The sequence below is a fragment of the Hordeum vulgare genome, chromosome 3H, assembly GCF_904849725.1.
Source record: "Hordeum vulgare subsp. vulgare chromosome 3H, MorexV3_pseudomolecules_assembly, whole genome shotgun sequence".
NCBI classification, from domain to species: domain Eukaryota; kingdom Viridiplantae; phylum Streptophyta; class Magnoliopsida; order Poales; family Poaceae; genus Hordeum; species Hordeum vulgare.
Window position 1 is genome coordinate 391,826,829 of NC_058520.1, and position 23,561 is coordinate 391,850,389.

General features: G+C 47.6%; 1 protein-coding gene across 1 annotated transcript; it reads left to right on the plus strand.

The window, feature by feature from the left end:
• Nucleotides 1-19,510: 19,510 nt before the first annotated feature.
• LOC123440021 (AAA-ATPase At3g50940-like) lies at nucleotides 19,511-22,314 on the plus strand. Its single transcript, XM_045116613.1, has 2 exons — nucleotides 19,511-20,831; nucleotides 21,627-22,314. The coding sequence occupies exons 1-2, from the start codon at nucleotides 19,854-19,856 to the stop codon at nucleotides 22,194-22,196; spliced, it is 1,548 nt and encodes a 515-aa protein (XP_044972548.1). The 5' UTR covers nucleotides 19,511-19,853; the 3' UTR covers nucleotides 22,197-22,314.
• The last annotated feature ends 1,247 nt before the right edge of the window (nucleotides 22,315-23,561 follow it).

The following is a 23,561-nucleotide window of genomic DNA, read 5'->3' on the forward strand; positions in this document are numbered from 1 at the left end:
CAAGAATGGATATCGTTACAAGTACATATACTGAAAAGATGAGTTATATATAGAATTGGCTTACACTCGCCACAAGCTACATCAGAGTCACATAAGTACATTACATAATCATCAAGAGTAAGAGCAGGGTCCAACTACGGACGAAAACAAACGACAAAAGAAGAACGACGTCCATCCTTGCTATCCCAGGCTGCCGGCCTGGAACCCATCCTAGATCGAAGAAGAAGAAGAAGAAGAAGAAGAAGAAGAAGCAACTCCAAATGAACAATCAACGCGCTCACGTCAAGTAACCTTTAGCTATACCTGCAACTGGTGTTGTAGTAATCTGTGAGCCACAGGGGACTCAGCAATCTCATTTCCAAAGGTATCAAGACTAGCAAAGCTTAATGGGTGAGGTAAGGTTAAGTGGTGAGGTTGCAGCAGCGGCTAGCATATATTTGGTGGCTAAACTTACGAGTACCAGAAATAAGAGGGGGAAGAACTACGCATAGCTGACGTGAACTACAAATGATCAAATGAATGATCCTGAACACCTACCTACGTCAAACATAACCCCACCGTGTCCTCGATCGAAGAAGGAACTCACGAAAGAGAAGTCACAGTTACGCACACAGTTGGCATGTTTTAATTAAGTTAACTTCAAGTTATCTCCAACCAGTGTTAAACAAAGTTTCCACGTTGCCACATAACCGCGGGCACAGCTTTCCGAAAGATTTAACCCTGCAGGGGTGCTCCAACTAGTCCATCACAAATTACCACAAGCCGCATAGAAATCCTCAATCACGAAGCTCGCTATCTCGTCGGATTCCCTAGTGGAAAACCTCAACTCTGAGATTACCCAAAGCATCACCGGAATCCTGATGCACAAGATATCTTGTCAAAGGTAAAACTAATCCAGCAAGGCCGCCCGACGTGTCGACGATCCCGATAGGAGTCGCGTACCTCGTTCTCAGGACACGACGGATGGGTCACACTAGGAGATACCAAACCTCGGGTTGCCCCGCGGTGGCCCCGTAGTCTGCCAATTTGGACCAACACTCATGAGGAGCACTGGCCCGGGGTTGATTAAATTATCCTCGGGGTCCGGAAAGTCCCTATGCAATTTTATTAGGTGTTTAGGGAAATGTAGTACCAAAGTTGGGCCTTGCCAGACCAGTCTTAATCTAAAACGAATTATCAAGGGGGTCCCCATAACAACCCCGATCGTGTTAGGACCGCTCAATTCTCGAACATAACACCGGTAGCCGAAAACTAGGGGGGGCAAAGGTGGAACAAAACACCAGGCTAGAAAGGCCGAGCCTTCCACCTTTTACCAAGTATATAGGTCCATTAAATTAAATAGCATTTAAATATGGTGATATAACAAGGAACCCATGTTTCACATGGAAGCAATGCACCTGCGACTAGCAACGCTATCAACAGGGTTAAGCAAGCGGTAACATAGCCAATCAGTGGTTTGCTAGGTTGAACAGGTTGAAGGATTCATGGCATTGTTGAGAGGCTGATATTTAACATGTGGTAGGCCACGAGACATAAACGATAGAAGCGATAACTCTAGCATGGCAATGATAGTAATGGTATCTGGGGAAATGATCATCTTGCCTGAGATCCCGCTTGGAAGAAGAATGCCTCCGTGAAGCAGACGAACCGGCGTAGTCGAACGGGTCCTCACATCCGACACGCTTGCGGAACTCTATCGAGACGAAGCAGACCGGAAACACAAATCAACACACGATAATCACCACACGATGCACAACACAAATGATGCATGAGCTACTGAATACATGCAAGTCACGGCATGACACTTCACACAATCAAACACTACACATTAAGTGAAGTTCAATATGCAACGAGTTGCATATTGACGAAACTCCATGTTTATTATTTAGTTCTATCCCGATTAGATACACGGCAATATTAAATGTGGTTAAACATGCAAGAGGTGAAGCGGAAATTAAACTACCTATCTAGACATTTTAAATGAGGTCGGAATTGACATATAGCATCTCCGAGATGACCTCACATGTTAATTTACAATTCTGTCCAGATCTGAACTAATGCATTTAATTGGTTGTTAAACAGCAAAACAAATCACGTGATTCTACGCGTCAAGACAAGCAATCTACACATAAAGAACATCTCCAACGGAGCTACGGATCAAAAGATACAAGCACCGCAAGATATGATGGCATGAATGCAAAATGTGTGCAACGACGGTCACGAGCACTTCAAAACATATAAACAGCAATAGAAAATGAAACTACACGAGATTCTAAGCAAGTTTCATGTACGACACGATCAAATCGGAGCTACGGTTCAAAAACTACGAGCAAAACAAGAAATGACTACAATCTGCCAAAATCAGCCACATAGCATTTTCTACGCCCCACAACTACGGCTACACAACTCCGATATGCACAAGCAAGGCATGGCACGGAAGAGGGCAAGAAGCACTACTACGAGCAACTAACAACAACTAGCATGGCAGCAAGTAACACTAGGGAAAGAAGTCACCAAATGGCTTCCCACACACTATTTCAGACTTAGTGAAAATTACACCTCACGAAAGTGCAGTTTTCGATCTGAAGCAATATTGACAGCAGCAAAACCTATAGCTACAGGACTCCAAATGGCATGAAACTTTACAGCATGCTAGAGAAACACAAGGGGTACAACTAACTCCATTGGATCAACCTCAAAAGAGCTAGACAACTCAAGATAGAAGCAAGACAAGACAGCAACAAAATATAACAGATTCCAGACTTAGAAATATTTCAGCTCCTCCAAATCAGCACTATTTCTAGCAACTTGAGGGCAATCAAAACACACCTAAACATGCATTTCTATTGCAACCTAAAATACCAGGGGCTAGTCTAAACACCCAAGATCAACTCTCTAGTTGACAACTTCGTCAAACGACGCACGGAATAAATCCTACGAATTAATCAAAAGGGCAACAAAGCAAAATATCTCGCGAACTAACTTACTCAAAAGCTAAAACTAATTGCACAGAAAAATCCATGGGATTTTTCTACCCCGGAAACATATAAAATATGTGGGGTTTGCCACACAAAATAATGCCACACAAAAATGCGAGATAAACACCTAGATACGGGAAAATAAACTACCGACAACCCATACATGCAAAAATACCTATGACCGCTCTAAAATACATGGGAAAATGGTTCCTAAAACATGGGCATTTAATATACGGTATACGGGCAATTCGAACACGCGCGGAAAATTAAATACGCGACTAAACCTATTGGGACAGCACGCCAAACGATGCATTCGGCATGCCAAACGGCGCCAAACAAATATGCAAGTAGCGCCAATGTATTCTACGCGCAAAACTACGTGACATCCATATCTAATTCATCGTGATCCGAATTACGGTTCGAAAGTTACGGGCGTTTGAAAAAAAAAATAGCACTTATCTAAAAATAGAAAATTTCCAGAAAAATCCTAAAATGCTAGGGGCCAAAACTGGGCAGGCACAACTTAAAAACAGCCGCCTAGGGCGGGGAATAATGGGCTCGGGGGGCGCTTACCTCGCGGGCTAAGTCTGGCCCAGAAGCTGGGCCGGCCTGGAGAAGTGGCGCTCGGGGTGGGGCTGGCCGAGGAGCTGGGCCGGTCGGGGCCTCGGCCTGGCGCTTGGGCCGAACAGGGGGAGGAGATCGGGCCTGCTGGGGAGGCGGTCAACGGCGAGCGACTGAGGGCTTCGTCTTCCTCGTGAAGGTGCTCGAGGCACAGGCTTGGCGGTGGCGGCGGCCTTCCCTGGCGGCGAGGGAGGCCAGGGACGGGGGCCTCCGACCCGGATCCGGCCGGCAACGGGATCGGCAAGCTCCACAGCAGCGAGCTCGGGCAGCTCCCATGGTGCCATGGGCCATCCTGCGGGAGAAAGAGAGGGCAGAGAGATTAGAGAGAGAGAGAGAGAAAGAGAAACCGGAGGAGAGGGGCGGCGAGGCTCGGTCTGGCCGGCAGGACCTGCTGCGGCGGCGCTGGGGCTCTGGTTGCCGGCGGGATGCGGCGGTGCGGCGAGGGCCTGCTCGGGCAGGGAGAGCCTCGGGCGGCGCGGGCACGGAGGAGCCCGGGAGCTCGGGGAGGCAGAACGTGGGCGGCAGCGGCTCGGGCCCGGGCGGGCCTGCGATGGGCTCCGCGGGCCCGCGGCGCTGGGGAGAGAGAGACTGCGGAGCTGGCTAGGGTTAGGGTAGGGTCGCACGGAATTCGAGGAGGGGGCTGTCTAAATTAAGAGGGGGTCTATATATAGACAACCGGGGGGCTAGGTTAGCCGGAATTTCGTTCCGGATCCAACCGTGCGGTCGGATTCGGACGATTCCGAATGCGGGAATGGTTCGAGGCCGTGTAGAGTGGATATCCGAAGACGAGAGGGCGAACGGGCAGCACGGCAATGAATTTTAAAACACCGACAAACGTCCGACGGTAGACCGAATACGGTGCCGCTACGGTCGACCGTTCGGGTACCAGACGGACTCCGATCGCGACGAAATTCGACAGGCGGTCTAGCTATATATAAATAATACCGCACGACAAATCTCAACCCGATCAGAGGAAGTTTTTGCACACTTTAAAAACAGGGTTACGACGGTGCCGCGGGCGCGTGCGTGTGCGTTCAGGCTCGGAACGAACAACGACGTTAACCGGCAACTAACAACGGATGCAACGTTTGAAAACTGGCGGCAACGGAGATGCCGATGCAATGCAGATGATGCGCATGATGCGATGATGATGCGGCAAATAAAATAAATCACACGACGAAAACGGAATAGAAGGGGAATCTTGTGGAACGTCGGCATCGGGCTGTCACAACTCTCCTACACGACAAGAGGATCTCGCCCCGAGATCCAAGAATGAAAGGGGGAGAGGATGAGAAAGAACAGGGGGTAAGAACTTAGTCTCTTCTTTGACAAACGAGTGAAATCAACGATCCTTGAAGGTTGCAAAGAGATGAGGAATGACATGAGAAAGAAGCAAGAATTCACGGAAAATTTCGGCAACACTTCGGTAGGAAAAAGGGACAAAAAATTCGATACGAAGAGAGAATTAGACAATATTCACAACAAACAAGTAAATAGAACAAGGGAACACCATGATCTTGGTAGAACAACATAATAGACCCAAAGAGCAACATCACAATGCCTCCGGAACAAGAGAATATGAACTAGCTCATACGGAAGAAGAGTATGAAGAAAAGAATGACAACTACTAACTCCAATGAACTTGGCAAGCATCCTTGCAAGAAGAATTTGACGAAGTTGTTGGAAAAACAACAACGAAAAGAACAAGATAGTAGTGGGCTTGTGAAAATCATCTCAACAAATATGAGGTGACAACCAACCACTAAAAGAAACAAGGAAAGATTGGGATAAACAAGATATGAACAATTCTTACACCAAGAGGATACATGTAGAACTTGGATTAGTGACAAGCGCCATGATAGCAACAATCCATAGGAAAAGCTTTAGGTGAAATCCAAACCAAAATAGCTCAACGAAGAAATCATGGGTTGAAATATCTCATGATCATAGAATTGGTGGGTTTAATTATCTCTTTCTAGAGAGGAAAACTCTTCGAGGCTCCTACACTAACAAGAAGGCTATAATACCACCTCAAGGATAAAGGAAGAACAAACGATGCAAGAGAAAGAATGCTTGAGGTACTCCAACAAGAATCTTGAAGAACGCTTAGAGAAAGAATGAAATCTTGATGAACAACCATGAAGGACCTCCGTATACAAATGAATGATGCAACGATATAAAGGTAGAAAAGAGTAAGATTATGACCTTGCCAAGATTTAGATGAAGCCTCACAAAGAGATACTAAAAGAACTTGGAACTCCGGAAAAGAAAGATAAGAACACTAGAGAAAAGGAATTGATATCAAGAGCCACTCCGGAAGAAGAATTCAGATTACTATGAACAAGAATAAGAATTATGTTATGCTAATCCTTCATCAAGTTAAATTGACGACAATCAACGGATTTAGCATATGACTTATTCTACTAGAATTGAATCTTGAAGAGGCAGAGAGATCAGCACCACTTGAGGAAAAAAAATTGAAGGAAGCACCGGTAAGAATTCCAATTGAATGGAAAAAACCAAGAATTAATGGAGATACAAGAGAATGAAGAGATCATGATCCACCTGAGAGAAAACTAGAACAAGGCACCGGATAAACGAGAGACGAACGAAGAGACAACAATGGAGAAGAATTGAGGATGAAGCTGAAAGCTGAGAACGAAGAATCTTCTGAAATGATGGCCTTCGGAGGAACGAGAAATAAAAACAACTCAGAAATGCACCGGATAGCAAGAAATAGATTACTCCTGATTGACAATAAATGAGAGGATACACGAAGCTGAGATGACAATCTTCACAATAATGGAGCAAGACTGATAGAAACACTCCTTCGGTCTTCAAAACTGAAATGATAAGGAGAACACCACCAAGAATAACTGAGATACTCCGAAGTAGAGAAGAATGAAAGGTTGAGCCAAATAAGAGAATTAATTCAAATAGATCTTGAAGAAGGAATATGACTGATGAAAATCATGCTTACGTCATAGTTGAAAGAATTAGAGATCTCCGGGAAAGATTACAAGAGCTAGACAAGATCCTGGGAAAACCTGTGGGTTATGGGCCCACTCAAAGAAACCACCGTTAGAAAGATTGCTTAGAAGAGAGATATTGCACCGGTATGAAGAGAACTAGATGAGGTTGGCACCTCGAAATAATTGAAAAGATTGGAAACAAGAACTACTGAGATAACTTCAACGCTCCGGATAGAATAAAGAGAAATAACAACAAGAAAATAGACTGATAAAAATTTCCAACATAGGAAATAATTACAAGGATGAAAATGATATGATGAACACGGACAACTGAATTGAATTCACCGGTAAGGATGACAAGAATGAACAAAGAGGAACACGAAGCACGTGAGAATCTTCACAATGAATCACCGGCTACGAAAGGAAGAAGAGATAGCGGAAGCACAATGAAATGAATGCTCTTGGATGAAATCCAATCACCGAAGAAAAAGGGCGGGAGGGCGGGGAAAAACAAAGACGACTTGGGACAGAAGAGACGAACTTCGGATGAAAAGAGAACGAACTTGCAAAAATTGGAGAGGATTGAATCCACTTGGAGAGAAACACACCGGTTGAATGGAATTGATACGACGATCTGATTGAGCAAAGAATTTGCATTCCCATAAAAATATGAGAACACAAATTAGGAAAGATCTGTAATCACCACTTGACATCGAAGCAACTTGAATTACCATATTCCAACAACACAAGGGATGCGGCTTATGAAACAAGCCAGAACAAACTCATGAGAAAGATTTCGTCCGATATTTTCATGGACAGGATCGCACGGGCTCGATTTTACATTAGCCATCAAGTACAAGGCAGTGCAGCCGACATACGAAGCGTCCCCGTGTCGTAGAAAGCTACAAGGACTCTTTAAGACACAACGTGTACCGCTGTAAGTCGACCGTGAACAAACGAATTCACTAGATGTCGAACCCCAACCTAACATCATTTATTTGTCGGAAGATTGTCCTATAAGCAACTACTTGAATTCCCACCTAAGAATTCCCGAAATATCTGATCATGCAATCTGGTACACGGATACAAAGAGTAATATCACACAACTCCTATACTAACCCGTCACCTGTATCACATCCGTCAACACACGACCAGAACCTCGGACCTTCATCTACAACAGACCCTCGTGATCACAACGATACAAAGTATGGCAGTACTCCCGAACAATCTGCACCAGTACTGGGGACAACGGGGTTATCTCGCCACTACTAGTACTGAAGCAATTACGAACATCCTTCGTTCTGAGATATTAAGAAATCTGAATGATAAGGATGTGCTCGAGAATCCCCTGGAGCTCAACTCCCTGGAAGAAGATCAAGTCAGACAGGAGGCACCAAGACAGAACTGCGTCACATCAACATCATATAGATCTCAAAAATATCCGCGTGATCCTAAAAAAATTGAGTGAGAAGAGGACTAGAATTAAATTATTACGTCAAGATTCCTCACCAGAGCATGGAAGAGGAGAAAAAAGAATCCTACTCTCCGATATATAACTAGACTCAAAGTTTTTTTCACTAGACTCGACTCGGCCAAGTTCGATCAATCAAGGGGGCTCCTAGGTCGGTACTGCTCTGATACCAACTTGTCACGCCCAAGATGCGACCCTATCCTCAATTTGGCATGAAGGCCTCGTCAAGGATAGAAGTGCATCTCGTCGTGTCGCAAGAATGGATATCGTTACAAGTACATGTACAGAAAAGATGAGTTATATACAGAATTGGCTTACACTCGCCACAAGCTACATCAGAGTCACATCAGTACATTACATAATCATCAAGAGTAAGAGCAGGGTCCGACTACAGACGAAAACAAACGACAAAAGAAGAACGACGTCCATCCTTGCTATCCCAGGTTGTCGGCCTTGAACCCATCCTAGATCGAAGAAGAAGAAGAAGAAGAAGAAGAAGAAGCAACTCCAAATGAACAATCAACGCGCTCGCCTCAAGTAACCTTTACTTGTACCTGCAACTGGTGTTGTAGTAATCTGTGAGCCACAGGGGACTCAACAATCTGATTTCCAAAGGTATCAAGACTAGCAAAGCTTAATGGGTGAGGTAAGGTTAAGTGGTGAGGTTGCAGCAGCGGCTAGCATATATTTGGTGGCTAAACTTACGAGTACCAGAAATAAGAGGGGGAAGAACTACGCATAGCGGACGTGAACTACAAATGATCAAATGAATGATCCTGAACACCTACCTACGTCAGACATAACCCCATCGTGTCCTCGATCGGAGAAGGAACTCACGAAAGAGATAGTCACGGTTACGCACACAGTTGGCATGTTTTAATTAAGTTAACTTCAAGTTATCAAGAACCAGTGTTAAACAAAGTTTCCACGTTGCCACATAACCGCGGGCACGGCTTTCCGAAAGATTTACCCCTGCAGGGGTGCTCCAACTAGTCCATCACAAATTACCATAAGCCGCATAGAAATCCTCAATCACGAAGCTCGCTATCTCGTCGGATTCCCTAGTGGAAAACCTCAACTCTGAGATTACCCAAAGCATCACCGGAATCCCGATGCACAAGATATCTCGTCAAAGGTAAAACTAATCCAGCAAGGCCGCCCGACGTGTCGACGATCCCGATAGGAGTCGCGTACCTCGTTCTCAGGACACGACGGATGGGTCACACTAGGAGATACCAAACCTCGGGTTGCCCCGCGGTGGCCCCGTAGTCTGCCAATTTGGACCAACACTCATGAGGAGCACTGGCCCGCGGTTGATTAAATTATCCTCGGGGTCCGGAAAGTCCCTATGCAATTTTATTAGGTGTTTAGGCAAATGTAGTACCAAAGTTGGGCCTTGCCAGACCAGTCTTAATCTAAAACGAATTATCAAGGGGGTCCCCATAACAACCCCGATCGTGTTAGGAGCGCTCAATTCTCGAACATAACACCGGTAGCCGAAAACTAGGGGGGCAAAGGTGGAACAAAACACCAGGCTAGAAAGGCCGAGCCTTCCACCTTTTACCAAGTATATAGGTCCATTAAATTAAATAGCATTTAAATATGGTGATATAACAAGGAACCCATGTTTCACATGGAAGCAATGCACCTGCGACTAGCAACGCTATCAACAGGGTTAAGCAAGCGGTAACATAGCCAATCAGTGGTTTGCTAGGTTGAACAGGTTGAAGGATTCATGGCATTGTTGAGAGGCTGATATTTAACATGTGGTAGGCCACGAGACATAAACGATAGAAACGATAACTCTAGCATGGCAATGATAGTAATGGTATCTGGGGAAATGATCATCTTGCCTGAGATCCCGCTTGGAAGAAGAATGCCTCCGTGAAGCAGACGAACCGGCGTAGTCGAACGGGTCCTCACATCCGACACGCTTGCGGAACTCTATCGAGACGAAGCAGACCGGAAACACAAATCAACACACGATAATCACCACACGATGCACAACACAAATGATGCATGAGCTACTGAATACATGCAAGTCACGGCATGACAATTCACACAATCAAACACTACACATTAAGTGAAGTTCAATATGCAACGAGTTGCATATTGACGAAACTCCATGTTTATTATTTAGTTCTATCCCGATTAGATACACGGCAATATTAAATGTGGTTAAACATGCAAGAGGTGAAGCGGAAATTAAACTACCTATCTAGACATTTTAAATGAGGTCGGAATTGACATATAGCATCTCCGAGATGACCTCACATGTTAATTTACAATTCTGTCCAGATCTGAACTAATGCATTTAATTGGTTGTTAAACAGCAAAACAAATAGGTTCACGTGATTCTACGCGTCAAGACAAGCAATCTACACATAAAGAACATCTCCAACGGAGCTACGGATCAAAAGATACAAGCACCGCAAGATATGATGGCATGAATGCAAAATGTGTGCAACGAAGGTCACGAGCACTTCAAAACATACAGACAGCAAGAGAAAACGAAACATAGCATTTTCTACGCTCCACAACTACGGCTACACAACTCCGATATGCACAAGCAAGGCATGGCACGGAAGAGGGCAAGAAGCACTACTACGAGCAACTAACAACAACTAGCATGGCAGCAAGTAACACTAGGGAAAGAAGTCACCAAATGGCTTCCCACACACTATTTCAGACTTAGTGAAAATTACACCTCACGAAAGTGCAGTTTTCGATCTGAAGCAATATTGACAGCAGCAAAACCTATAGCTACAGGACTCCAAATAGCATCAAACTTTACACCATGCTAGAGAAACACAAGGAGTACAACTAACTCCATTGGATCAACCTCAAAAGAGCTACAGAACTCAAGATAGAAGCAAGACAAGACAACAACAAAATATAACAGATTCCACACTTAGAAATATTTCAGCTCCTCCAAATCAGCACTATTTCTAGCAACTTCAGGGCAATCAAAACACACCTAAACATGCATTTCTATTGCAACCTAAAATACCATGGGCTAGTCTAAACACCCAGGATCAACTCTCTAGTTGACAACTTCGTCAAACGACGCACGGAATAAATCCTACGAATTAATCAAAAGGGCAACAAAGCAAAATATCTCGCGAACTAACTTACTCGAAAGCTAAAACTAATTGCACAGAAAAATCCATGGGATTTTTCTACCCCGGAAACATATAAAATATGTGGGGTTTGCCACACAAAAATGCGAGATAAACACCTAGATACGGGAAAATAAACTACCGACAACCCATACATGCAAAAATACCTATGACCGCTCTAAAATACATGGGAAAATGGTTCCTAAAACATGGGAATTTAATCTACGGTATACGGGCAATTCGAACACGGGCGGAAAATTAAATATGCGACTAAACCTATTGGGACAGCACGCCAAACGATGCATTCGGCACGCCAAATGGCGCCAAACAAATATGCAAGTAGCGCCAACGTATTCTACACGCAAAACTACGCGAAATCCATATCTAATTCATCGCGATCCGAATTACGGTTCGAAAGTTACGGGCGTTTGAAAACAAAATTGTACTTATCTAAAAATAGAAAATTTCCAGAAAAATCCTAAAATGCTACGGGCCAAAACTGGGCATGCACAACTTAAAAACAGCCGCCTAGGGCGGGGAATAGTGGGCTCGGGGGGCGCTTACCTCGCGGGCTAAGTCTGGCCCAGAAGCTGGGCCGGCCTAGAGCAGTGGCGCTCGGGGTGGGGCTGGCCGAGGAGCTGGGCCGGTCGGGGCCTCGGCCTGGCGCTTGGGCCGAACAGGGGGAGGAGATCGGGCCTGCTCGGGAGGCGGTCAACGGCGAGCGGCCGAGGGCTTCGTCCTCCTCGTAAAGGTGCTCGAGGCACAGGCTTGGCGGCGGTGGCGGCCTTCCCTGGCGGCGAGGGAGGCAAGGGACGGGGCCCTCCGACCCGGATCCGGCCGGCGACGGGGTCGGCAAGCTCCACAGCAGCGAGCTCGGGCAGCTCCCATGGTGCCATGGGCCATCCTGCGGGAGAAAGAGAGGGCAGAGAGATTAGAGAGAGAGAGAAAGAGAAACCGGAGGAGAGGGGCGGCGAGGCTCGGTCTGGCCGGCAGGACCTGCTACGACGGCGCTGGGGCTCCGGTTGCCGGCGGGATGCGGCGGTGCGGCGAGGGCCTGCTCGGGCAGGGAGAGCCTCGGGCGGCGCAGGCACGGGGGAGCCCGGGAGCTCGGGGAGGCAGAATGTGGGCGGCGGCGGCTCGGGCCAGGGCGAGCCTGCGATGGGCTCCACGAGCCCGCGGCGCTGGGGAGAGAGAGGCTGCGGATCTGGCTAGGGTTAGGGTAGGGTCGCACGGAATTCGAGGAGGGGGTTGTCTAAATTAAGAGGGGGTCTATATATAGACAACCGGGGGGGCTAGGTTAGCCGGAATTTCGTTTCGGATCCAACCCTGCGGTCGGATTCGGACGATTCCGAACGCGGGAATGGTTCGAGGCCGTGTAGAGTGGATATCCGGAGACGAGAGGGAGAACGGGCAGCACGGCAACGAATTTTAAAACACCGACAGACGTCCGACGGTAGACCGAATACGGTGCCGCTACGGTCGACCGTTCGGGTACCAGACGGACTCCGATCGCGACGAAATTCGACAGGCGGTCTAGCTATATATAAATAATACCGCATGACAAATCTCAACCCGATCAGAGGAAGTTTTCGCACACTTAAACAGGGTTACGACGGTGCCGCGGGCGCGTGCGTGTGCGGTCAGGCTCGGAACGAACAACGACCTTAACCGACAACTAACAACGGATGCAACTTTTGAAAACTGGCGGCAACGGATATGCCGATGCAATGCAGATGATGCGCATGATGCGATGATGATGCGGCAAATAAAATAAATCACACGACGAAAACGGAATAGAAGGGGAATCTTCTAGAACGTCGGCATCGGGCTGTCACACACATACCCTTGTAGATCGCTAAGCGGAAGCGTATATAACGCGGTTGATGTAGTCAAACATCTTTGCGATCCAAATCGCAATCCTTCCCGCAATCCCATCATGATCCGTCCCGTGAGCTCATCACGATCTGTCCCGCGATCTCATCATGATCCATCCTGCGATCTCATCATGATCAATCCCGATCTAGTGTCGAATGGACGACACCTCTGTGTTCAGCACACGTACATCTACATGATGATCTCCGCATTCTTGATCTGGTAGGGCTTCGCCATGCACTGTCAAACCTATTCTAGAGGAAGAACGAACTGAGGGAGGGAGAGGGGTTGCGCCTTCCGATTAAGGTGTGGCTGCCCTCTCTTCCCTCTAGTATATATAGGAGGGAGGGGGAAGGGTGGCGCCCTAGGGTTTCCCCTAGGGTGGTCGGCCACACCCAAGAGGAGGAATCCTCCTCCACTAAGGGAGGTGGAGTCCTACTCCTAGTAGGATTCCCTCCCACTTGGCCTCCTCCTACCTCCTTGGTGCAAGGGACTTCAGGGGCTGGCTGCCCAACCCACTAAGGGCTGGTGCGCCACCTCTTAAGCCCAGGTGTCCCCTCGGGAGGGTGGACATATCCTGATGGACCTCCGGAACCCATACATAACTCAACTATACCGAAACGTCAGCGAACCTTAAGTGTGCAGACCCTGCGGGTTCGAGAACTATGCAGACATGACTGAGACACTCTCTGGCCAATAACTAATAGCGGGACCTGGATGCCGATACTTGCTCCTACATATTCTACGAAGATCTTTATCGGCCGAACCTCTATGTCAACGATTCAGTTAATCCCGTATACTATTCCCTTTATCCATTGGTATGTTACTTGCCAGAGATTCGATCGTCGGTATCTCTACACCTAGTTCAATCTAGTTACTGGCAAGTCTCTTTACTCGTTCCGTAATACAAAATCATGTGACTAACTCTTTAATCACATTGCTTGCAAGGCTTGTTATGATGTTGTATTACCGAGTGGGCCCCGAGATACCTCTCCATCACATGGAATGACAAATCCGAGTCTTGATCCATGCCAACCCAACAGACACCTTTGGAGACACCTGTAGAGCCCCTTTATAGTCACCCAGTTACGTTGTGACGTTTGATACACATAAGGTATTCTTCCGGTGTCCGGGAGTGGCATGAACTCATGGTCATAGGAATATATACTTTGACATGCAGAAAACATAGCAATAAACTCACGCGATCATATGCTATGTTCATAGTTTGGGTCTTGTCCATCACATCATTCTCCTAATGATGTGATTCCGTCATCAAACAACATCTCATGTCTATGGCCAGGAAACCTTGACCATCTTTGATCAACGAGCTAGTCCTTCAGAGGCTCACTAGGGAAACTCTGTTGTCTATGCATCCTCACATGTATTTGAGTTTCCAGTCAATAAAATGCTAGCATGAATAATAGAAGTTTCAACAAGATGCATGCCTTGACAAGTTTTTGAAGGAATTCGAAATGGATCAGCAAAGAAGGAGTTCTTGACTGTGTTGTAAGGTGTGAATTTGAGTAAGACTCAAAACCTGACCACGGCAGAATAAAGAGAATAGACGAAGGTCGTCTTCTATGCCTTGGCCGTAGAATCTGAAGTATGCCATGCTGGGTACTGCACCTGATGTGTGCCTTGACTCAAAGTCTGTTGAGAGGTACAGAGAGTGATCCATGATTGAATCACTAGCAGCGATCAAAATTTATCCTTAGTAACTGATGGACTAAGGAATTTTTCTCGATTATGGAGGTGGTTAAAAAGTTCGTCGTAAAGGGTTACGTCGATGCAAGCTTTGACACTAATCCGAATAACTATGAGTAGTGAAACGGATTCGTATAGTAGAGTAGATATTTGGAGTATTTCCGAATAGCACATAGTAGCAGCATCCATAAGATGACATAAAGATTTGTAAAGAACACACGGATCTGAAAGTTTTAAAACCGTTGACTAAAACCTCTCTCACGAGCAAGACGTGATCAGACCCCATCATTATATGGGTGTTGGATTCGTTGGAATCACATGGTGATGTGAACTAGATTATTGACTCTAGTGCAAGTGGGAGACTGTTGGAAATATGCCCTAGAGGCAATAATAAATTAGTTATTATTATATTTCTTTGTTCATGATAATCGTTTATTATCCATGCTATAATTGTATTGATTGGAAACACAGTGCATGTGTGGATACATAGACAAAACACTATCCCGAGTAAGCCTCTAGTTGACTAGCTCGTTGATCAAAGATGGTCAAGGTTTCCTGACCATAGGCAAGTGTTGTCACTTGATAACGGGATCACATCATTAGGAGAATCATGTGATGGACTAGACCCAAACTAATAGACGTAGCATGTTGATCGTGTCATTTTGTTGCTACTGTTTTCTGCGTGTCAAGTATTTGTTCCTATGACCATGAGATCATATAACTCACTGACACCGGAGGAATGCTTTGTGTGTATCAAACGTCGCAACGTAACTGGGTGACTATAAAGATGCTCTACAGGTATCTCCAAAGGTGTTCGTTGAGTTAGTATGGATCGAGACTGGGATTTGTCACTCCGTGTGACGGAGAGGTATCTCGGGGCCCACTCGGTAATACAACATCACACACAAGCCTTGCAAGCAATGTGACTTAGTGTAAGTTGCGGGATCTTGTATTACGGAACGAGTAAAGAGACTTGCCGGTAAACGAGATTGAAATAGGTATGCGGATACTGACGATCGAATCTCGGGCAAGTAACATACCGAAGGACAAAGGGAATGACATACGGGATTATATGAATCCTTGGCACTAAGGTTCAAACGATAAGATCTTCGTAGAATATGTAGTATCCAATATGGGCATCCAGGTCCCGCTATTGGATATTGACCGAGGAGTCACTCGGGTCATGTCTACATAGTTCTCGAACCCGCAGGGTCTGCACACTTAAGGTCCGACGTTGTTTTATGCGTATTTGAGTTATATGGTTGGTTACTGAATGTTGTTCGGAGTCCCGGATGAGATCCAGTACGTCACGAGGAGCTCTGGAATGGTCCGGAGGTAAAGATTGATATATAGGAAGTCCTGTTTTGGTCACCGGAAAAGTTTCGGGCTCATCGGTAGTGTACCGGGAGTGCCGGGAGGGGTGCCGGGGACCATCGGGAGGGGTGTCACGCCCCAAGGGGTCTCATGGGCTATGGGAAGAGATAAACCAGCCCCTAGTGGGCTGGAATAAGTTCCCACTAAGGCGCATAAGGTTTGAGAAGGAAAAAACACAAGGTGGAAAGAGTTTCCAAGTGGGAAGGTGGAATCCTACTCCAAGTAGGATTGGAGTAGAACTCCTCCACCTCCAATTTCGGCCAAACCTTGAGGGTTTGAGGCTGCCTCTTCCCTCCCCCTCCCTCCTATATATACTGAGGTATTAGGGCTGATTTGAGACGACTTTTGCCACGGCAGTCCGACCACATACCTCCATGGTTTTTCCTCTAGATCGCGTTTCTGCGGAGCTCGGGCGGAGCCCTGCTGAGATTAGATCACCACCAACCTCCGGAGCGCCGTCACACTGCCGGAGAACTCATCTACCTCTCCGTCTCTCTTGCTGGATCAAGAAGGCCGAGATCATCGTCGAGCTATATGTGTGCTGAACGCGGAGGTGCCGTCCGTTCGGCACTAGATCGTGGGACGGATCGCGGGACGGTTCGTGGGACGGTTCGCGGGGCGGATCGAGGGACGTGAGGACGTTCCACTACATCAACCGCGTTTCTTAATGCTTCTGTTGTGCGATCTACAAGGGTACGTAGATCGGAAATCCCCTCTCGTAGATGGACATCACCATGATAGGACTTCGTGCGCGTAGGAAAAATTTTGTTTCCCATGCGACGTTCCCCAACAAAAACATCAGGATTCGGACTACCGTACCGCCGCTTAGAATGTTGCACGTTTCACATGGCACATCCAATGGCATTGAACCTGAATGTGAGATGGCCACAATATGTTCCAGCCATCCAAGACATGCAGTGTGGTTCGAGCTCGGTCCAGCGATCGTCCGGACCAGATCTACGACAGAGGGAGGGTGCAGCCTTGGGGATCAGCCGAGAGTGGGGAGAGGGTGAGGAGGGCGCTCGCGGGGGAGGGGGAGAGGATCCATGGTGGGGCGGAAGAGGTTGCCGCACACCCGCACCTCGTGCCGTTGGCCATGCAGGGGGAGGGCGCGGGAGAAGATTCATCCCGATCCAAGCCCGCAACTGCACATCTCGGGAGAGCAAAGGCTTGAACTCGAGGGACCAGCCCGCACCGAGCCCCGCCGCCTCAATAGGAGCTCGTCTCCCTGCCCACCGACTGGTCACCGGAGCCACCACCGTTGGCGACCACCTCCCTCACCTTCTACCCCTCCTCCTTCTCCTTTCTTCCTCTCTTTCCTCTCTCCCTCATGCCATGTATCTATCTTTCTCTGGATCAGCGGGGCATTATCGCCACCGGAGCAACACGCCACACCCGCCGCTAGATCGACGCGGCACCGGATCGAGCGACGGGGTGGGGTGGCTCCTGGCGGCTGGGATTGGGAGGCGAAGGGGAGAGAGAGGAGCCATGGCAGGGGCGGAGAAGGTTGCCGCACCACGTGTCGTTGGCCATGGAGGGGGAGGGCGGGGGAGAAGGATCACCCCGATCCAAGCCCGCAACCGCACGCCTCGGGAGAGCCAAGGCTCGATCCCGAGGAACCAGCCCGCACTGAGCCCCGCCGCCTCAACAGGAGCTCGTCTCCCTACCCGTCGGCCAGTCACCAGAACCGGAGCCGCCGGCGACCGCCTCCTCGGCGTGTGCCCCTTCTCCTTCTCCTTTCTTCCTCTCTTCCTGACACCATCTATCTCTCTTTCTCTCGATAGGCAGGGCTCCGTCGCCACCGGAGCAAGATGCCGCACCCGCCGCTAGATCCATCGACACCAAGCCCCGATGGTCGGGGCAGCACCAGATCGAGAGACGACGGTTGGGATCGGGACGCGAGGGAGAGAGAGGAGAGGCGACACCGGATTGAGAGATGGCGGTTGGGATCGGGAGACGAGGGAGACAAAGGAGAGCCCGTTCTCGTTTGTGTCTCTGTTATTTGTTTCTCACTTTTAAAAGGATCGTGGTTGAATACCGCAAACTATAAAGATTTATTTGCAAATTCGTGAACGAAACTTTTTCCTCACTTAAGAAAGGGTTGCGGGTTGATTTCAATAAAACAAAGGGGCTTTTTGCAAAATTGTCACGACGTACGACATAAGCTATCCATGGTTTATTATTAGGGCAGTGATATGTGCCGGCAGACCGGCGCAACGGTACGGCCGATCCAGCCCAGACCGTCGGATGCAGCCAGCCACGTTCGTTGGATCTACGTGTGATCCCATCGAAGGCCTTGAAGGAAAAAGTTGCACCAAATGTTGCAACCTCACCCCACAGGCATGCACGAGGACAAACAGAGCCTCGTGCCCCCGTGTCGGCCCATCCCTGATCCACGGCGGCTGCGGCCGGATCCGTCGGGTTTTTATTGCCGGTGGCAGGATTAGCTCGAGGAGGGTCTTCCCCGTCTATTACGAGACTTGGGGTTTGCTTCAACCATGCCATACATCTGGAATCAACTACTTGTTGTCATGGATTTGGGCTCAAGCTCTCGGATGAGCTCCGCTGACAGAATACGGTTGCAAAAAACACAATGACGGATGTAGCAAATTTGTATAATGGTTGTAGCATTTTTTTCATCATGGTTGCAGCTCGGCCATGCCAACGTTTGTAGCGGAAAAATTGTCGACGGTTGTAGCAAAAATTTGACACATTTGTAGCAAAAATCGCTGGATGACTGCGGCTACAACTCCCGTAAAGTTTGGTTGCAACTCTCATAGACGCGGTTGTACCTTTTTTTTGAACGCTTGTAGCTTTTGTGGTACGTGATGTAGCATTCGCGACACCATCCCTGCAGGTCCTCGTGCAGCAACCTCACCTGTCGGCCATGGGATCACCCACCCCCCGTCGCCTTGCTGTTTGCAGCTCCTCCATTTGCTGGTTGCAGCTCCCGTGTAGCCGTATGCATCATTTTTATGACTATCATGAGCCAGCGCAGAGCAAAACCAGCTGCGGCCGCCGGCCGACAGCATCCGGGGCAGTCTGTCGGCTCGAAGCAACCAGGTGCAACCATCGTTGGCGGCATGCAGCTTCTACCGCTTTCATGGCACAGAGGTAGGAAGAACACAAAGACGAGGAAGCGAGGAAGGAACGTGGGATGTGACCACTATAGAAATCCGTGCGGGGAATCAGAAGTGTTGGAACGAAGCGATCGTACGCGCAACACGCATGCGGCGCAACGCTTTGTTCGACACGCCGGGTCTAAACATTTTCCCTATTTTTAGGGAGAGTGGTAGAGATTATGTTAGGAGTATGTGATTTTTTTATTATAACGCACACACATGTTTGCTATAGTGCTTTCATTATAATGTTCGCTTTTGACGTCCTTGGTGCGGGGGCGGTCGCTCGGAAGTTTCGAAGAAACCAGTCACCAGGTTAAGGGGTTGCATCCGTGTTCTCCACGTCGTACCTACCCAAACCCGGTTGTCCACATGTTTGGAACTAAAAGCTTTCCAGATTCAAGACCCACTAATCTTTCTTTGTGAAGTCGCAAGCACCGATCACAGCGAATGATCAATCATCAGTCCCCATTCGAACCGACCTTGCATTTTTTACGACTCCGATTAAATGCTCTCCTTAGTTCCTCCACAGAAACCAACTTAAGCACCTGACTAGAAGATCCAAACCTTAAGCAAACCCCCACTGCTACAGCGTCAGTTGGAAGTTGGAACCCGCCGTGGCCATGACATCCCCGAACAGCAGAGTGCTGGAACGGTACAAGAGCGCCGTCACGACGGCAACTTCCGTGCTGGGCGCGGCCATGCTGCTGCGCCGGGTGCTCGCCGACGTCCTCCCAGGCACGGCCCTCGGCGCGCTGCTCCTCCTGCCACCAGCCTCCTCCCGGCGCCACGCCGTGCTCATCGAGGAGTTCGACGGCGCCCTGTACAACCGCGTGTTCATGGCGGCCAAGGCGTACGTTTCCACGCTCCTCGCCGCGGCACCGTCCGTGCCGCTGATGAAGGCTAGCCTGCCGCGCGGGGCCGGTGCGGACCACGTCCTGCTCGCCATGCGCCCCGGCACGGCGGTCGTCGATGTGTTCGACGGGGCAAAGGTCACGTGGCGCCTAAGCAGGAAGCACGACGGAGGCGGCGGCAGGCGGCGGACCACGGAGGACGCGCGCGAGGTGTTCAAGCTCAGCTTCGACGCGGAGCACAAGGACATGGTGCTCGGCTCCTACCTGCCGGCCGTCATGGCCCGCGTGGAGGCCATGTCCCAGGAGCAGAGGCAGACCAAGCTCTACAGCAACGAGTGGGGCAAGTGGCGGACCGTGAGGCTCCGCAACGCCTCGACGTTCGCGACGGTGGCCATGGACGCCGCGCTGCGGCAGGCCGTGGTGGACGACCTGGACAGGTTCTTGACCCGGAAGGAGTACTACCGGCAGACGGGAAGGGCGTGGAAGAGGGGCTACCTGATCCACGGCCCGCCCGGCACCGGCAAGTCCAGCTTGGTCGCCGCGATCTCCAACAACCTCCATTTCGACGTGTATGACCTCGACGTCGGCGGCGTCAGGTCCAACACCGAGCTGAGGAAACTGCTGATTCGGATGAAGAACAGGTCCATATTGTTGGTGGAAGATGTCGATTGCGCCGTGGCGACGGCGCCACGGAGGGAAGCCAAGGGAAGCTCCGACGGGGGCATCCCTGCTTCCAAGAATCACAAGGTTAGTTTTAGTACTAATCCAACTCATGTTGCAAGTTGCTTTAGTACTAATCCAACTCATGTTGCAAGTTGCAAACTTGCAATAGACAAATCCTAGTCATGTTGAAAGTTGCAATGGACGACGAGCAAATTGCTCTACTCCTTTGACTATTCTTGTACTATTTTCATTTTCTAGAAACAATTCTTGCCAGTACTACTCTGTAGTCTGTACTCCAACATCGAAACAATCAGACGAAGCTCTGGGCACTGTATCGCACCCTCACTAAACAAGAAAACGACAGCACTGATTTGGTTTGCTTCAAGTACCAGCAAGTCACTGATCTGGGTCACTGTATAGGCAACAACTCTATAGTCGTTGCCGTGCTACTGTTGTTTATCCAACAAGAGCAGTTACCACTTCATTTCTTGTGGTTTCCAAATTATAAAGGCTCCTTTGATTCAAAGGAATTTCAATTAGAATCCATAATATTTTTTCTATGTTTGCCGTTTAATTCACAAGATTGAATCATATAGGATTTTTTTTCTATGGAACCAAGTGATACTACATTTCATTGGAAATCTGGCATCCAGTCCGATCTTTTTTTCCAATTCCTTTGTTTTTCAATAACATCAAACACTGTATGCTAAATCTGTATGATTTAAGTGTACATGCTATTCAAATCCTATGTTTTTTCAAGGACGGCCTAAAGCTGTCAAGTGGCAAAGACTGTTCGATTCCTTAATTGATCAGATGCTACTGTAGCTTGTAATCGATTGTCAGTTAGTACACCATCTAAGGTGTGCGTTGCCTTGCCAGGTCACTCTGTCCGGGCTGCTCAACATGGTGGACGGCCTTTGGTCCAGCAGCGGCCATGAGCGGATCCTCATCTTCACCACCAACCACAAGGACCGGCTAGACCCGGCGCTGCTCCGGCCTGGCCGGATGGACATGCACGTCCACATGGGCTACTGCGGCTTCGTCGCCTTCAGGGAGCTCGCGGCCAACTACCACGGCATCCAAGACCACCCTCTCTTCCCGGAGATCGAGGCGCTGCTGCGGGAGGTGGATGTGGCACCGGCGGAGGTCGCCGAGAGGCTGCTTATGACCGACGATGCCGATGCCGCTGTCGAGACGGCCGCCAAGCTGCTGAGAGGCAGAAAGGCGGGGGGCGGGGAAGATGGCGGGTACATCAAGCAGAAACTACACGTAGGGCCTAGGCGCCCGCGTCGGGCCCCGGCTCCGTCGTCTCGTCGTGGCGTTGTGGGTGCTGCAAGATGGGCGGTGCCTGACGAGGGAATTGGTGGGTCCTCACGACGAGGCCAGGGGCGTGGATCAGGGACAGGGCGACGTGGCCGAGGTGAGGTGCGCGGACGAGGACGGCGATAGACAATCTCTATCGAACTCTACCAGCCGTTTCACAATCCACACGTGCCACTATGAATGTTTTTTTGACTTAACCAAGTTTTGGTGAAGTAATATACGGAGTAGTAAAATAAACTAAAAATATTATATGAATTTCTATTCAAGATCAAAGAAAAATAGCATTATTATGTCTCAGTCGACTAAGGCTTACCAAAACTGTTTCCGAACCACACGCAAAATATTGGCACTAAAATGACCAATAAAAATCTATATCTATTCTATACCTAATCTCTATCTAATCTAATCTAATAATAATAAAGTAAATACTGTTTCTGGTCGTCCGTCCTTAAATTTGCCCCTAAAGTTCGCTGGAATTACCCACCTATGCCATCGGTAAGTGAAAAAAACGATTCAATTTTTTCTATCTTTTGAACTCTGTCGTTACATTTGATTCAATAAGAACAGGTTCCTGAACTAATCATTTGTGTGCGTTGGTCCAACTGGTTGGGAGCTTATGTCTTCACCTTAAAGACCAAGGTTTGATCCCTCACTCTCCCTGTTTTCCATCCCACTTTTGTGTATTTTTTGCCGGCGGGTGGCTGCCTGATGGCATGCCCCCAGCACTGTTTTTCTTTGCTTTGTTTTTATCTTTTCACTTTATTTCGATATATAGTTTGAATATTTTAATTACAAAAATCCTGTGTATGCAAACTATGAAAAATTAATAATCATGCATTAAAGAAATCCCAAACTTGAATAGAAAATAATATATTACATAAGAAAGTACAGTATGTATGAAAAAATAATCTAACTTTTATTTATTTTTTGAAAAATATGGATCATGCAATTATTTATTTTAATGTGCATAGAAAATGTTTCTGATCTATAATAAAAAAATGTATACCAAAATATACAATGTGTATGGAACAAAGTAGACATAACAAATATAAGTTTTCTAAAATGTTAATTATGTATTTGGAGAATGTCAAATGTGTATATAAAAAATGTTTCTAATATATACAAAAAATGTAAAATGTGTATAAAAAGTAGATATCAAAACTAGAAAAGTTTCAAAAAATGTTAACCATGAAATTGGAAAATATGAAACGTGTATATAGAAAACTTTTTTGATGTATAAAAAAAGTACAATGTTACTGATGCAAGCTTTTCGTAGACCAATGGCTTAACTTTGATTTTCATATTGTTTGAAATTGTTTTTTAATGATTTTTTTAGAATTAGCAAAGATGCCTGTGCATTGCAACATAGAACATTTGGTATGCATGTTCTTACAAATTTATTGTTTCCGATGAAACTGTCTAATTTGTTTGCAAACAAATTAAAACTTCACTTGGACTATAAATGCAAACAAATATATCAGCAAGACAAAA